The 16,912-nt window shown below is 48.9% G+C and overlaps 1 protein-coding gene across 3 annotated transcripts in view; it reads left to right on the top strand.

Annotated features, from left to right (window-relative positions):
- VPS8 (VPS8 subunit of CORVET complex) overlaps positions 1 to 16,912 on the top strand; it is a 1,496,959-nt gene that overhangs the window by 1,407,992 nt on the left and 72,055 nt on the right. For all 3 annotated transcript variants that reach the window (XM_069225817.1, XM_069225815.1, XM_069225816.1), the window contains one exon: positions 8,158 to 8,238. In XM_069225817.1, the coding sequence (XP_069081918.1) occupies positions 8,158 to 8,238 (81 nt within the window). The remainder of the gene's footprint in view (positions 1 to 8,157; positions 8,239 to 16,912) is intronic.

Raw genomic sequence — 16,912 nt, 5'->3', positions numbered from 1 at the left:
CTGAGGAGGCCCCATCAGGTTCCACACTGGCGACTTTAGTCTCTGCTCAAATGGGCTCTCATGGATCCAGATCAGGACCAATGCCAGTCGCACCTAAGCGACCTTCTCTGGTGCCGGTCCCAATGCCAGTGCTCCCGGTGCCACCACCGCCACCCATCAGTGGCGCCAGCCCCATTCTGATTCCAGATGATCCAGAGTCAGAACGACATCGCACAACGCCGATTGCAGTGCCCATAGGTGCCAGATCATTGCCTGAGCCTTAGGAGGGGTCACTGGACCCTTTAGAACATCAGTTGGAAAGATCTTTGGACTGGTATGGGGAACTAGGAGAGGCTAGTGGACTGGACACCTCTCCAGGTACTGGATTGCACTCTCCCCCCCCACTGTGGCTACGGAGGAAGGAGCTTCCTATGCAGTGGTAATGCGTGGGGCAGTGGAGGTCCTCGACCTTGAACTGCCCTCAGTGGCAGTCAAAACAAACATCTTGACTGAAGTGCTTCAGCCTGGAGCTTCCTCATCCAAAACCCTTCTGCCTTTTTAAAGAAGCCCTTACGGACGTCCTGCTGGGAACTTGATCCAAGCCCAGCGCAGGGGCTCCTGTAAATAGGACAGTTGCCCCCTGCCATCCCCCTGCACTGGGAGTCCCTCGTTTCCTCAGCCAACACTGCACCCCTGAGAGCTTGGGGGTCCAAGCCTCAACTTCATGTGCCGCATTTCCTCCCACTCCCCTGGACAGGGAATTCAATTGAAGAGGCTGGACCATCTTGGGAAGAAGATGTTTTCTTCCACCAGCCTGACACTGAGGTTGATGAACCCCTCATGCTTATTGGGCCATTTCTCACAAATCATTTGGGATACGGTTGCGCAAGTGCTGCCTCAGGTACTCTCCCAAGCAGTAAAAGATGGGAGAGATGCAGCAAAGTTCACTATTCTGGTTTGGTTCTGCGGGACCATCCTTGCCCAGTTGGGGGGAGAATTCACCATCATCTCCTCCACTGGCAGTCCATCACATCGGAGGCATGGGTACTGCTGATCATCAAGAAGGACTATGCCCTGTCTCTTCAGTCCTTTCCTCCCCCAATTTAGCTAACATTTAAAAAGCCGGCAGGGGATCAATTGTCGCTATTTCGAGAAGAAGTTATGACTCTCTTGGCAAAGAGAGTGATAGTAAGGGCTGGCTGTCATATGGTGTATTAAAAAGAAGTACACCGTGCAGGGGATCCCCAATTGGTTTGCAGAGGAAAAAGTAGATAGGACTAATGCTCTATTTTGTGGTAGTATGGATGAGAAGTTAGGCTTGTCAGAGGGTAGTAAAAGCATTTGTTTTACACACACAGTCAATAAATGAAGCACACACTCAGGCGGTCATTCTGACCCTGGCGGTCAAAGACCGCCAGGGCGGAGGACCGCGGGAGCACCGCCGACAGGCCGGCGGTGCTCCAATGGGGATTCCGACCGCGGCGGTAAAGCCGCGGTCGGACCGGCAACACTGGCGGGCTCCCGCCAGTGTACCGCCGCCCCATTGAATCCTCCAAGGCGGCGCAGCTTGCTGCGCCGCCGAGGGGATTCCGACCCCCCCTACCGCCATCCAGATCCCGGCGGTCCGACCGCCGGGATCCGGATGGCGGTAGGGGGGGTCGCGGGGCCCCTGGGGGCCCCTGCAGTGCCCATGCCACTGGCATGGGCATTGCAGGGGCCCCCGTAAGAGGGCCCCTAAATGTATTTCACTGTCTGCTGCGCAGACAGTGAAATACGCGACGGGTGCAACTGCACCCGTCGCACAGCTTCCACTCCGCCGGCTCGATTCCGAGCCGGCTTCATCGTGGAAGCCTCTTTCCCGCTGGGCTGGCAGGCCGCCCGCCAGCCCAGCGGGAAAGTCAGAATTACCGCCGCGGTCTTTCGACCACGGAACGGTAACCTGACGGCGGGACTTTGGCGGGCGGCCTCCGCCGCCCGCCAAGGTCAGAATGAGGGCCTCAATGTCTAACTCCAGGTCAATGTATTTATATTGGAAAAATATATTTTGTTACTTTATTTTTAGAACCTAAAGGATCTTGTTGCAGGTAAATACATTTGTAAGTAAGTATCAAACATATGTTTCAATAGCACTTTGTTTAGATTTGGCAGAGAAAACGGTTTACAGGCAAGTAACACTTTTCACTTTTAAAAGTTGACACTGCAATTTTCAGAACAGTCTGGGGAAGGGGGGTAGTGAAAGTGCAGTTTTGAGGTAAGTACTCACCTTACAGTTCCAGTCTACGGGGGGTTAAGATATCCACTGTTCGGGTTTCAGCAAACTTACACCACTAGCAACACGGGGCAGGTTGAGTGCAGACATCAAAGTTGAAGTTAGATTGAAAATGGGATCCTATGGGGGCTAGGGGCACTCGGAAACAGATCTGCTAGCAGGTAAGTACCTATGACTTCGGGGGGCAGACCTGGGGGGTTTAGGTGAGCATCGGGGGGCAAAGGTCAGCACTAAACCACACCCTCAGCGGCAGAGGGGCGTCTGAGTGCAGGGTGCAAACACAGCGTCAGGCTCCAATGCTTTTCAATAGGGGGTCCCTGGGGATCACAAAGATGCTGCAGGCTGGGTCCAGGGGAAAGAAACCACAGGCTGGACAAGGAGGAAGGACACCTGCTGAACGTTGCTGGACCAGTGGGCAGATTTCCCAAGGCCTCAGGCTGTGGGTGCCAGGGGTACCGTTAGGCATCGGGAATCTTCGTCCGTTTCTCTCGCGGTCAGGGGGGTCCTCTGGATTTAGGCTGTAGGCACGATCGTGTTGGCCACGGAGTGGCCAACCCAGGATGGACACAAGGTCAGAATCATCTGGAACCTGCTCTGGACCGGTAGGCCACCTGAACATGGTGTATCGGGTGTGGGCGCAGAGTGGCAGAGTGGGCAGGGTTCGCGGACCCAGAGCGGTTCTGGAGTTCTTTTGGAGGGTTTCTTCAGGACAGGGATGAAGTCCTTGGAGTTCTTGGTCCTCTGGTGGGCAGGCAGTCCTCTCGAGGTTTGGAGAGGTCGCTGGTCCTGCTGGATGCGTCGCCTTTTGGTAACAGAGTCCTTGAAGCTGCAGACAGGCCGGTAGGGCTGGAGCCAAGTCAATTGTCATCCTGAGTCTTTAATGCTGGGGGTTCGGCTTAGCATTCCTATTTCTGTCTTGGGGTCTCCAGGAGTCTGGTGAGCTAGGTTCAGGGGAGCCCTTAAATCCTAGTTTTAGGGGCGCTACAGGGGTCAGAGGGCAGTAACCAATGGCTCCTGTCCCTGAAGGTGGCTACACCCTTCCTGTGCCCACTCCCTTTGGGGAGGGGAGCACACTCCTAACCCTGTTGGTCCCTGTCCTCTAAACCAAGATGGAGGCTTCTGCAGGGAGGGGGTCACTTCAGCTCTGAACACCTTAGTGGTGGTCCTAGCTGGTGTGTTCAAGGCAGTGTGCATGTGCTTGATGAGGGGTCCCGTAGGATGGCACAGTACATGCTGCCCTTTAGGGTCCCTTCCTGGTCATAGATTCCTTGGTACCACTGGTACCTTTTACAAGTGACTTAGCCAGGGTTGTGCCAATTGTAGAATCAATGGTACAGTTTAAGGAAAGAACACATGCTGGGGCCTGGTTAGCAGAATCCCAGCACACACTCAGTCAAGTCAGCATCAATATCAGGCAAAAAGGGGGCACTTTCCTACATCCACCCCCACTAGGTCGACGACGGCGGGTGCAGCAGTGACCTCAGGCTTCTGGTCTTTGGGGTTCCAGATGCTGCAAAGTCTTTTCTTTGGAGTTGGTTGAAGTGCAGGTCCGCTGCTCACTGGAGATTTGAAACTTTTTCTAGGGCGGGTAGTCCCCCCAGGATTCTGGATGTTCAGCTCCAGGACGAGGCATCTTTTGGTGCAGAGTCAGTCGAGGAGTGCAAACAGGAGTTCTAGGGTTCAGGTGGGATGCGTAAATACTCAATTTAGGGGCATTGCAGGGAGTGGCAGGTGATAACTAGTGAGCTGGCCACCTTTAGAGTGACAACACCCCTTTCATAACCACTTCCGTTGGGAAGTGGGCATAACCATGACCCTAGTTCCTTCCAAGCCAAGACCGAGTAAATTAAAAAGTGGTGTCCACTTTAGCTCATCTACCTTTTGGGTTGGATTGGCTTGAAATGGGCACACCTCCTAATCTGTCTAATTTACGCGCCTGTTCTGCCATCAGAAGTGGGGTCAAAACAGGGTGGTTGCTCATCTCCATTTGGCGAGACCTGGGTCACATTTCAAAGGCTGCTAATATGAGTCCTCAGAGGTAGCTGGTCCCTGTTGGATGCGTCACATTGCAGGTTCTTTGAGTCTGAAGTCAGGCCAGTAGGGCTGGGGCCAAGTCAGTTGTCGTCTCTGTCATCTCTGCAGGGCTTTCGGGTCAGCAGTCCTTCTTCTTTGTGTAGGTTGCAGGAATCTGATTTCCTGGGTTCAGGGTCGCCCCTAAATACTAAATGTAGGGGTGTTTTTAGGTCTGGGAGGCAGTAGCCAATGGCTACTGCCATAAAGGGTGGCTAACACCCTCTTTGTGCCTCCTCCCTATTGGGGGAATCCTCCAATCTCAAGATGGAGGATTTCTAAAGGAGGGGTCACCTCAGCTCAGGACACCTTAGGGATGTCCTGACTGGTGGGTGACTCCTCCTTGTTTTTCTCACTATCCTCTCCTGCTTTGCTGCCAGAAGGGGGGCAGTGGCCGGAGGGGCAGGCATCTCCACTAGCTGGGATGCCCTGGGGTGCTGTAACAAAAGGCATGAGCCTTTGAGGCTCACCGCCAGGTGTTACTGTTCCTGAGGGGGAGGTGAGAAGCACAGGCTTTGTTCCTGGCCTCTGAGTGACAAAGGCACTCTCCCCATGTGGCCAGAAACTCGTCTGGTTGTGGCAGGCTGGCAGAAACTGGTCAGCCTAGCACTAGGAGTCAGACTGGTATTCAGGGGGCATCTCTAAGATGCCCTCTGGGTGTATTTTACAATAAATCCCACACTGGCATCAGTGTGCATTTATTGTGCTGAGAAGTTTGATACCAAACATCCCAGATTTCAGTGTAGCCATTATGGAACTGTGGAGTTCGTGTTTGAGAAACTCCAGGACCATATACTCTTTATGGCTACCCTGCACTTACAATGTCTAAGGTTTTGCTTAGACATTGTAGGGGCATAGTGCTCATATGCCCTCACCTGTGGTATAGTGCACTCTGCCTTAGGGCTCCAAAGCCTGCTAGAGGGGTGACTTACCCATGCCACATGCAGTGTGAGGTGGGCATGGCACTCTGAGGGAAGTGCCATGTCGACTTAGTCATTTTCTCCCCACCAGCACACACAAGCTGTGAGGCGGTGTGCATGTGCTGAGTGAGGGCTCCCCAGTGTGGCATAAGACATGCTGCAGCCCTTAGAGACCTTCCCTGGCAACAGGGCCCTTGGTACCAGGGATACCATGTACAAGGGACTGACCTGTGTGCCAGGGCTGTGCCAATTGTGGGAACAAAGGTACAGCTTAGGGAAAGAACACTGGTGCTGGGGCCTGGTTAGCAGGGTCCCAGCACACTTTCAATCATAACTGGCATCAACAAAAGGCAAAATGTCAGGGGGTAACCATGACAACCGAGGTATTTTCCTTTAAGTATTATCTAATTTTGCCACTATCAACCTCTAATGGGAACCTTTGGACTCTGTGCACACTATCTCTCACTTTGAGATAGTATATACAGAGCCAACTTCCTACAATACTAAAGATTTCCAGGTGGACGATTAACACTTTGTTGGGTATGTGGGTGTGAAAAAAAGGGAAGGTGGTGCAAAAGCGTACCATCTCTCGATGGATGCTTCTTTGCTTCAAAATGTGCTACACTTTGGCCAAGAAGCAACCCTCTGAGGGCTTGCATGCTCTTTCCACCAGAGCAACTGCCGCTTCCACTGCGTTAGCACGCAGAGTTCCTGGTCTGTTCCTTCAGCCTAACAGAAAGTATCTCTACTTTGTGGTGGAGTCAGATCACTTCCAATTCATCTTGCTACTCTTCCGCCTGGCATCATCCTCTCAGCTCTTTATATAGATCATGTTGGTGTCCTTAATTCAATGACTGGCTGGTTGAAGGCAGGCTTGCCTCTGCTGACGAGGGTGTTCTTCTAGTTTGCTCTGAGATTTTCCATTTGAGAACTCCAAATCCCATCTTCAATCTTCTGAGTGGCTTTTCTTTGAATAAGTCTCCATGCAAAGCGTCACAACTACCCAGAATGGGCATCCTGGCACTGTGTAAGTAGAAGAGGTCACTGTGTAGGTTTATTTAACAGATCTTTAATCGGGTCCATTCTGGATAAAGTGGCCAAGAGATATTTTTTTACTGCTGTAGAGAGTCCAGCAAATGCAGGCTTTGATCCTGATGTTTCAAGCAAGACCTGCTGCCTCAGCCTTGATTGTTCTGAGACAGCCTGGTCTCCTACCATCTTGTAGCCTCGTCGTACCCCAGGCTCAATGGCACATGCAAGTGCGCTCAGCACTGGAGATGCCTTGCAGACAGGATTCAGATCTCAAATGAGGCAGCCCGGGACGCTAAGTGGTAGATGTTAAATGCCAGACAGACATGAGAGGCCATTTTCTCCTCCTTTGGAGTTGTTGTGGTGACAGATGAGTCCTTTTTGGGTTGAGACAGTTTACTGGATGAGGTAGAGATTAGAAATCTTTGGCCTCATATGGAGCAATGCCATCAACTCAGTCCTTTGGTGCGTGGGATATCTGTCCCTGGCCCTCTAAGCATTCCTCCCTCCATCCTGGGCAAATTTATCCAGAAACTGACAGACGGCGTGACTGCCCTTGTGATCCTGAAGCAAGAAGAATGGAGTGGTGTCCTGTGGCCTTTGCCTGAGGGCTATTGTGACGGCTGGACCTTCACAAGGTCTCCCTGGAAGTGACATTCACGGAATACTCTAAGATGAGGAATCTGTGGTTAAAGAGAGTCTCTTCCAGAAAAGGCTTTACCAAAGGTAGGTATTTTTTTCTTCAAGTCCAAGCTATTCTGTTCATTGAGTTTACTCTGCTCAATAGGGGAACTTCAGGTACTTTGTGGTGATCCCTAACACATTCCTACCTAGTAAGTTGTTTCTGAGAGTTAGCATTTATACAAAATGTGTTTTCTGAATGATTTTTTTTTAATCTCATAATATTTTCTTACCATCTTCTACCGGTCCTCATACTTTTAAGACTGAGGGATGACTACTCTTGATAGGACCGCTAGATTGTTGACTCAGATATTTACAGGAGAGAATTAACTGGCATTCAGCCTAAGGGGTTCGAGAGTAGGAAAGGTTGTCCAAAATAGCACACTGTTTGCCATTACTGAGAACCAGCTTATTCCACCTAAGTGTGTCAGTTTTCCTTAAGCCCACTATTATGCTGTGTGCCTGTCCTTTATAAAAGTACAAACTGTGCTGATGATAGCACTGATGCGGGTCTCTCTAATAAATACTGTGCCAACTTCATGGCACCCTTGAAACACACCCTGAGTGTTAGAAACATTTGTCTCCTAAATGCTGCAGATTTGAAGCCTGACTTTTTTTCATTGTGACCGCCTCACAATGTAGCAATAAGTTACATTTGTAGAAGACGTTTAAACAAATCTTGGATAATGCAAAAAAAAATTAGAAATAAACAATTACAGATCTTAAAGATGTGAAAAAATTGAACTGGCAAATGTGCGGCGTGATATATATATCTAGAAGAATAAAGGAATAAAGTTAGTTTGTAGACAGGGAAAAAAATATCTACAAAATTTGCCATTAAAATGAAATAACTGTGTGCTCTGACTTATTATTCCATGTTCCATGTTGTTTTTTCTACACGGACCTGGCCTTTTACATTTCTCTTATATCGTTTTAGCATCATTTGTGAGGCCTACTTATTTAGTGATAAAAACCACTGTTATGAAATTAGCTTTAGTATTTTTATAAGGCAATTATATGGGCAAACAAAGTTAATGGTGGTGTTGCTTTAGAGCGTTTGATCACTGGTTGAATGTTTCCTTGTCCTAATTCTTTTGAATTGAAATGTTGCACAGCTAAAATCTACAGTAATGTACTATAATTTAGAAATTGCTTTCCTGAATAATTTTTCACATGAATAAAGACAACATTATGATAATTTCTTGTCAGCCCAATTCTGAGCCGATCCTGGATCCCCAGCAAGCCCAGGCCTTCGATCAACTGTGCCGTTTGTACAAAGGAACTTCCAGGGTAAAGTAAAATGAATTTACTTTCTTTCACAAGCATAAACAACGGCCAATGTTAAAGAAGGCAGCTCTGCTAAGAAGCCTCTGTTCTGTCCTACCTTTGCAATGAAACAAATACCTGCATTACAGATATGTTAACAAAACAGAGAGACTATCCATAAAGCTGTTCATGCTTTTTATTGAATGCCTAAATCTGATAGAGACTTCTAGTTGCAGATTCCTTAGCTGAGAATTTTCCCCCAGGCGTCAAACTTGATCCAGAGATTTTGCTTCTTCGAGCACTAGTGGCGTCGGTCGACTTCACGCGCGTCGTTGGTGTCGTAGTCGCCGTGATGATGTCGGGAATAGTACATAGATGCCGCCCCAGAGCAGTGATGTCAGTTCTTTTCTTTCCAAGCCACGCGCTGATCCGGAGAGAGCTACCCTAGTCATTTTTTGACTACTTCGACCTTTTTGTCTGATTTTTGGTGACGTTTTGGTGCGTCGAGATGTCCCTGATGTCACAGCATGACGGATCTGCATCGGGTCTGTTTGTGGTGCCTGGAGCGTGACCATGACCTGAAGTCATGCTCGAGTCTGCATCGGTCCCGGTCTTGCTTGAGAGGAAGGTCTCAAAACCATTCGCAGAGCCACCACCACTCGTCCTCCTTGAAGTCTTCGGGTCAAGGTGAGAAGAAGAAGAAGTCGAAGAAATCTCTTCATCCTTCGACTTAACCCCATCGCGTGGCTGATGAGACCCGGGAGGAGCGTCGATGTTCTAGGCCTCCATCCTCTGAGCCTGCTTTTGGGTCTGCTCTGTGCCTCCCCGAGTTTCCAGGAGCTGGGGCGACCCCTGCCCAATTAAAGGAATTCTATAAGGCCATGCGCCTCATTTTTGGGAAGTCCGACCCCGCTACGGTGCCTTCAGGCCCAGGGGGTTCAGTTGGAGGGCCTTTGGGTTCCGCGCTGGTGGCCCTGGCCACCGAAGTCCCCACTGGAGTTGTGCGAGGCCAGTGGTCTGGATACCTCTCCAGATACTGGCATACTGTCCCCTCCTACCGTGGCTACGGTGGCGGGAGCTACTTATTCCATGGTGGTCAGTAGGGCGGCTAAGGTCCTCGGCCTTGAGCTGCCAACTGTTCAGGTCAGTTCTAATCTCCTGACGGAGGTGCTTCAACCAGGGGCTTCCACCTCTGCGCCTCTTCTTCCATTCAGTGGAGCCCTCACCGATGTCCTTTTGGGTACTTGGTCCAGACCCAACATAGGGGCTCCTGTGAACAAGTCAATCACACACCACCATCGGCCCGCCCCAAACTACCCTAAATTCCTGTCCGAACACCCCATGCCTGAGAGCCTTGTTATCCAGCCATACTCATCCTCTGGCACATTACCTTCCGCACCTCTGGATAGGGAATCAAAAAGGCTGGACTAATTTGGGAAGAAGATGTTTTCTTCCTCCAGTCTAGCAGTGCAGTCAGTGAACACTGCATGCCTTTTGGGCGGTTATACTCATTCTCTGTGGGATACCGTCACGCACGTTTTGCCGCAGATACCGGAGGAGGCCCGTGCTATCGTCTCTCAAGCTCTTACCGATGGGAGAGATGCAGTTCACTATCCGATGTAGGCTGGACATGACCGACTGTCTGGGTAGATCGGTAGCGATGATGATGGCCCTGCCTGGTTACAAACATCTGGTTTCTGTGGGGATGTTCAACAGACCCTTATGGACATGCCCTTTGATGGCTTCTGTCTGTTTGGAGAAAAGGAGGACTGGGCGCTGGAGAGGTTCAAGGACTCGGCCTTTCCACTGCACTTCTTCCCTAAAAGTCCGCCTTTCGCCACTTTCGTGGCCACGGAAGAAGCTCCCTGTTGCGTCCTTTTCTCAGCCATGTGGTTGTGGGACAGGGAACCAGAGGTCTGCCCAGTCCATCCATGCCCCTGCTGCAGCCTCAAAACACTCCTAATTCGCCCCCTTACTCTGATCCAGTTGGAGGCAGGGTTTAACGTCGCCTGCCCCACTGGTAATCCATCACTACAGATAGGTGGGTTATGCAGATCGTTCGGAGGGACTACTCCCTCCCCTCTGAGTCTGCCACACTAGCCATGCCTCGGCACTTCTCCGCCAGGAAGTCGCAGCTCCCTTGGCCAAGGGAGCCATAGACAAGGGTCCCTGCGCCAGAAGTAGGTTGTGGTTGTTATTCCCGCTACTTTCTGTTGCCCAAAATAGACAAGGGCTTACGTCCTATCCTAGACCTTTGGGCCCTCAATCTCTTCCTCAAGAAGGAGAAATTCAAAATACTCATCCTGGCTCAGGTCCTGTCTGCCTTGGACCCAGGAGACTGGATGGTAGCATTGGGCTTAGAGGATGCTTATTTCCATTTTACCATCCTGCCAACCCACAGACATTACCTACGATTTGTGGTAGGTCACGAGCACCTTTAATTTACTGTGCTCCCCTTCGGCCTTACCAGCGCCCCTTGGGTCTTCACGAACGTGATGGCGGTGGTTGCAGCTCATATGAGCAGGTTGGGTGTTTCAGTCTTCCTCTACCTCGACGACTGGCTGTTGAAGGCGAACGCACCCCAGAAAGTAGTCTCCCACCTTCAGACTATGGCGAACCTCCTGCACACGCTGGAGTTAACTATAAATGTGCCGAAGTCACACCTGACTACTTCTCAGACGCTCCTTTTCATCGGAGTTGTTCCTGACACAGTGCAGTTTTGGGCCTATCCTCCCGAAAAGCGAGTCCAGGTTATTCAGGCTATGATTTCGATCTTTCAGCCTCTATCTTGGGTTTCAGTGAGACTGACTCTGAGGCTGCTGGGCCTCATGGCCTCTTGCATCTTGCTAGTGATACATGCCACATGGCATATGCAGGCTGTGCAGTGGGACTGGAAGTTCCAGTAGGCGCAGCATCAGGGAAATCTCTCTGACATGGTCCAGATCTCAGAGGGGACTGCGAAAGACCTGCAGTGGTAGATTTAGAATCGGCATTGGGTCAACAGCAGATCTCTCTCCCTTCCTCAACCAGATCTATTCATAGTGATGGGTGCCTCACTTCTGGGATGGGGCGGCCACATGGGAGAGGCAGAGATTAGAGGCCTCTGGTGGATTCTGGGCTCCATATCAGTCTTCTGGAGCTCCGGGTGATCCAGCTTGCGTTGAAAGCATTTCTTCCCTCTCTCAAAGGGAAAGTGGTGCAAGTGTTCATGGACAACACTACCGCCATGTGGTACTGCAACAAATAGGGCAGTGTAGGGTCCTGGTCCCTTTGTCAGGAGGCGCTGCGCCTCTGGACATGGCTGGCACATCAGGGCATCACCCTGGTGGTTCAACATCTGGCGGGCTCTCTGAACGCCAGAGCAGGCGAACTCAGCTGTCGATGCATACCCGATCACGAATAGCGTCTCCATCCAGAGGTGCCGCAAGGTCTCTTTCAGCACTGGGAAGAGCCTTGTTTAGATCTGTTCACCCCTGCTGAGAACGCGCAATGTCAGCTGTTTTGCGTGTTGGAGTTTCCATGGCAGCACTTGCTCTGAGACGCTTTTCATCTCGAGTGGAGCTCAGGCCTCTTTTACGCCTTCCAGCCAATACCACTTCTGCCTAGAGTTCTGAAGAAGATCAGGCACGACCGGGCCCAAGTAATCATGGTAGCTCCAACTAGGCACGAAGAGACTGGCATCCCAAGCTATTGAGCATGACCATAGATCCTCCGATCAGACTGCCCCTTTGGGAGGATCTTCTGCTACAGTAGCAGGGGACAGTCCTTCACCCGAACCTGTCCAGTCTCTCCCTTCTTGAGTGGAGATTGAGTGGCGGCGGTAGTTGACAGTTTTCGACTTTCTGCCAGAAGTCTGTGATGTTATCTTGGCAGCCAGGCGTCCCTCCACCAAAACGGTATATGCCTGTCGTTGGAACAAATTTGTGCATGGTGCATCAACAAATCTGTTGATTCCCTTTCTGCACCTCTCTCTGAGGTTCTGCTCTGGGCACCCTCAAGGGTTATTTGTCTGCCAACTCTGCCTTTTTAATGCTGCCAGACCAACCTTCTCTGTTCAAATCTCCCATTGTTGGGAGGTGTCTTAAAGGACTCTCCCATATGTTCCCTCCTATCCTGTTCATAATACCCCAGTGGAATTTGAGCTTGGTCCTCATATATCTTGTGTGCTCCTTTCGAGCCGCTCCACAACTGTCCCCTGTGGTTCTTGCCTCTTAAAACTGCCTTCTTGATTGCCATCACCTCTGCTCGCAGAGTGAGTGAGCGCCAGGCTCTCTCTTCGAAGCCACCATTTCTAGCTGTCCATCCTGACAAATTGGTGCTTCTTACCAGGGCTTCTTTCCTTCCCAAAGTGTTGACACCTTTTCATGTAGGCCAATCAATCACCTTGCCTAATTTGTACACATCCCCACATCCCTCTCATGAGGAGGAGAGACTCCACCACCTGGATCCAAAAAGAGGGTTGGAGTTCTGCCTCAATCGTACCAAAGATTTCTGGGTGGACTATCAACTCTGTGGGTATGTGGGTGCGAAGAAAGGAAGGGCGGTGCAGAAGAGGACCATCTGGCGATGGATAGTCCTCTGCATCAAGATGTGCTATTCTTTGGCAAAAAAACAACCCCCTGAGGGTTTGCATGCTCATTCCACCAGAGCAACTGCTGCTAACACAGCGTTAGCACGCAGAGTTCCAGTCTTGGATGTCTGCCAAGCGGTGACATGCCTGGATAGTCAGGTGCTTAGAAGCGGCTACATTGGCCGTTCGGTCCTGCAGGACTTTTTGGTGAGATCTTAGTTCACAGCCCACCACTGGGGATGGTATTGTTCAGGTATCTATTCTAAGGTAGGGAATCTGAAACTAGAAGTCTCTATCAGATGAACAAGTTACTTACCTTTGGTAACGAGATATCTGATAGAGACATATTCTAGTTGCAGATTCCTTACCGACCTGCCCATCCTTCCCGCACTGCAAAACTTATTTCTAGGGACAGGAACTTCCCTTTAAGGGCCCTAGTTTGCCGCACCATTCTCAGTGTTCTTCATGGCGCCACGCTACTGGCGTGGAGAGTAATGAAAAGAAGCTGACGTCAGTGTGCCCGGTTGGAGCCTATATACGACCACAACATCATCACGGCAACATGATGACAATGACGCTTGCATAGTCGAAAGATGCCACAGGTACTGCTCGAAGAAAAATCTACGGATCCAGTCGGACTCCCGGGGAAAATTCTAAGGTAAGGAATCTGCAACTAGTATATGTCTCTCCAGATAGATCGTTACCGAAAGTAAGCAACTTGTACATATATATAAGCAGGTGTTCCTCCACAGCGTCCTCCCAGCATTACACTCCAGGAGAGTTTGGCAGAAAGAACCGGCAGCACCTCCAAGTCCAAAGTCCAAAATTCATTTATTTATTCCAATTAATTTATAAAGTGCAGGGTGTGAGGAAAAAGTGGCGACACGTTTAGGTTGGAGCCTTCGACTGACCATTCTTGTGAACAAGACTGTTTAAGTGCAATATATATATATATATATATATATATATATATATATATCCCCCTTGACCTCCCCCCTTCCGCTGCTCTCCTAAACACCCCAGGTCTTCCCTCCGAAGACGTGGGTACTTAGCTGCTGGCAGATCCGATTCCGAGTGCCCTAGTCTCCATAAGAGGCCAATTTAAATCGTGCAGCAACTTTGACCGGAACTGTATGTCTTTTAGTTACATTCAATTTAAAAAATTGCACTGTCAACTTTTAAAACAGATTGTTGATATTTACTTGAAAACCTTTTAACTTTCTAAATTGAAACAAGGTGGTGCTGATACATATGCTTGCTACTTACTTGCAAATGTACTTGCCTGCAATCAGAACCTTGTGGTTCTAGAAATAAAGTAACAAAATATATTTTTGCTATATAAAACCAATTGGCCTGGAGTTAGTCATTGAGTGTGTGCTTCATTTATTGCCATTGTGTATACAACAAATGCTTTGCACTACTCTCTGATAAGCCTAACTGCTCGACCACACTACCACAAAAGAGAGCACACTATAACTCATTTTGATATGGTATATACACAGCCAGCTTCCTACTCCACCTGACACCCTTCTGCAGGGTAGACAACAAGACAAAATGTTTCAGTAGCCTAGTTTAGGCTTGGCATATGTGCACCTTGCCATTTTGGTTAATGTTGGACCCATCATAATGGAGCTAATTCTTGGTATAATGCAGGCATCCTTGGCAACGTAATGCCCAATGTGGCTAATATTGGCCCTCACATGATGGTGTTATACTAGTACACAGTTTGGCTAATGCTGGTTCTTGCATAATGATAGTAATTCTTGGCTTAGTATAATCAACTATGACTTGATGGTACACCATTTTGGATAATTCTGTCCTTGGTGCGATGGTGGTAATTCTTTGCCTAATATGCGAATCCGTGGTATGATGGTGCCAACTTTGGCTAATGCTGATCCTTACATAATGGTGTGGTATAATGTAATCATTCTTAGCATGATTGTGCCCACGTCAAGAGTGCTGGTCTTGGAATACTGTGAACAGCTGTTGCAAATTGGTACCGTGGCTAGTACTGACTTTGACATCATGGTGGCAGTTCATGGCATAATGTAGGCACTCAGAAATAAGCTTTATCAGATATATGCAAAAAGCTGTTGGCAGTAAATTGGAACAATATTTGACTACTTGAGCAACAGAGGACTGTTGCACATTGCTCTGTTGATGGTAAGCCACTCCCCCATCCCATTTAACCATTTCTGCCAAGTCTCATAAAGCCATCCACCCATCAGTGCACTTCAGTCACGATTCCTTGTTCTCACTACTGTGTTCATTCATCCATTGTTTCAATAACTCATTCATCCATTTATTTACTCACTTACCCTTCTATTCATTAACTCACTCACCCATTCAGTCATGCAACAATTAACTCATCCTCGAGTTCACCCACAAACTCACTCATCCAAACAGCGACACAGACTTGTCAGACTCGCTAATTATTGAAGAAAAATTCATTTACAAAAATCCAGACCTATTATGTTTTCCAGTGCTTTTTTTAAATTTGTGAGTAATTCTGAATTTATTATGTTTGTATTCACACATGCTTCTGGAAAGGCGAACTGATGAAACTAGTAATAAGGAGAGCTGGTTTAAACTTGTTATTTTTTTTCTTTATTTTCATAGAGACAGTTTCACAAAGTCGTAGGAAGGAGTGTAGAAACTGATTAGTATGTGCTAACGGGACTCAAATCAAAGATACAGCGAAATAAGATGGGGAGTAGGCATGTATTCCTTTGTCCCATACTGTCTGCACCTCCCAGATTTTCATCTTACTGCCCCTAATTATTTTCTGAGCAGTACATGTTCAAAGAGGGAAAGCTCGCATTTTGTTTTACCGTCTGTAAAGTCAGGTTTTCTGTTTCACCAAGGGAAATGTTTTGAGCTCTTTGAGAATTTTGAAGGATTTCTGTTATGGACATAGAAGCTGGTGCCGCGCTTTTTCTTGAATCATAGTGGTTTCTTAGTGGTTTCTCTTTAAAAAAAACGAAACTATTGAGCACTAGAGAGATTAAATGATGTGGCTCTTTTTATTGGATAATGTAGTAAGCAAATTCCAGAGTGCCAGTGCCTTTTTATAGCGTTTGAAGAGCTTTTGCATTTTGTATCTTCATAATCAGTATGTGCATATCTGATAGAGGCCTCTAACAATAGATTCCTCACCTTCGAGTATTCCCCAGGCGTCAGACTGAATCCGGAAAATCTTGAGCAGTACCTTTGCACCACACCAATAGTAGGCATCAATCAACTCTGTGTCAACTCCATTCGTGTCAGAAGTGACTTTGTGGTGCGTTCAAAAGCACCCCAGTGTGCTGATATCTGCATCAACAGCGTGGATCCAGAGAGCTACCTCTGGCACATTTTAGTCAACTTTTTTTCAACTTTTTGTTGAAGATTATATTTTCGAGCTTGCTCCCAGTGTGCTAGGGAAAAGTCAGTTGTGAAACCCTCTTGTTTCACGCTTTGTGGGGATTGTCCCCATCAAATGACGGTGTTGGATCCCCCCCTGGTTGGTCTCCAAAGCCTGGGGTCGAGACACGACATCAAGGCCTGCATCAAATGCAAGTCGATGAACCCGAAGGCGATTCACAAGTGGGCGATGAAGCTCCTGGCAGTGTGACAGAAGAAGGCTCCCGGGTTGTTCTTAATCTCACTTCAGTGGAAGTTCTCGCGGTCCAGGAGTTATTCCTGTGAATGGTTGTCTTCGTGATACAAGACCTACTTGTCGAAGTCGGTAAAGAATAAGAAGCACAAAAAGAACAAGAAGCACAAAAAAGTTTTGCAGCAGTCTTCAGCTTCACCCGTGCGACTTTGTGCTTCTAGCCTCTGACCTCCACCTGTGCAGCTGGTGTCAAGTTCCACTGCATGCTTCCCAGAGTTTCCTGGAGCCAGGGCAACACCGGTGCAATTACGGAAGCTATACAATACCATATTTGCGGCCTCTCTGGCACGCCTTTAGGCCCCACGAAGCTGAGCGGTGCCCTGGCTGGGTTACTGCTGGCAGGTTGTCTCGCAACACCAGCCGGGCCCTCAGGATCCATCTCTGGATCCAGGACGAAGCCGCCTCGGGTACCACCACCTGCCCTGACTCCATCCCATCTGGTAAACCAAAAGGTTCCCTGGAAACTACCCATT

The sequence above is a fragment of the Pleurodeles waltl genome, chromosome 3_1 (genome assembly GCF_031143425.1).
Source record: "Pleurodeles waltl isolate 20211129_DDA chromosome 3_1, aPleWal1.hap1.20221129, whole genome shotgun sequence".
In the NCBI taxonomy this organism is placed as follows: domain Eukaryota; kingdom Metazoa; phylum Chordata; class Amphibia; order Caudata; family Salamandridae; genus Pleurodeles; species Pleurodeles waltl.
The sequence above is the reverse complement of the archived record's forward strand: the minus strand, read 5'-3'. Positions and strand labels throughout refer to the sequence as shown.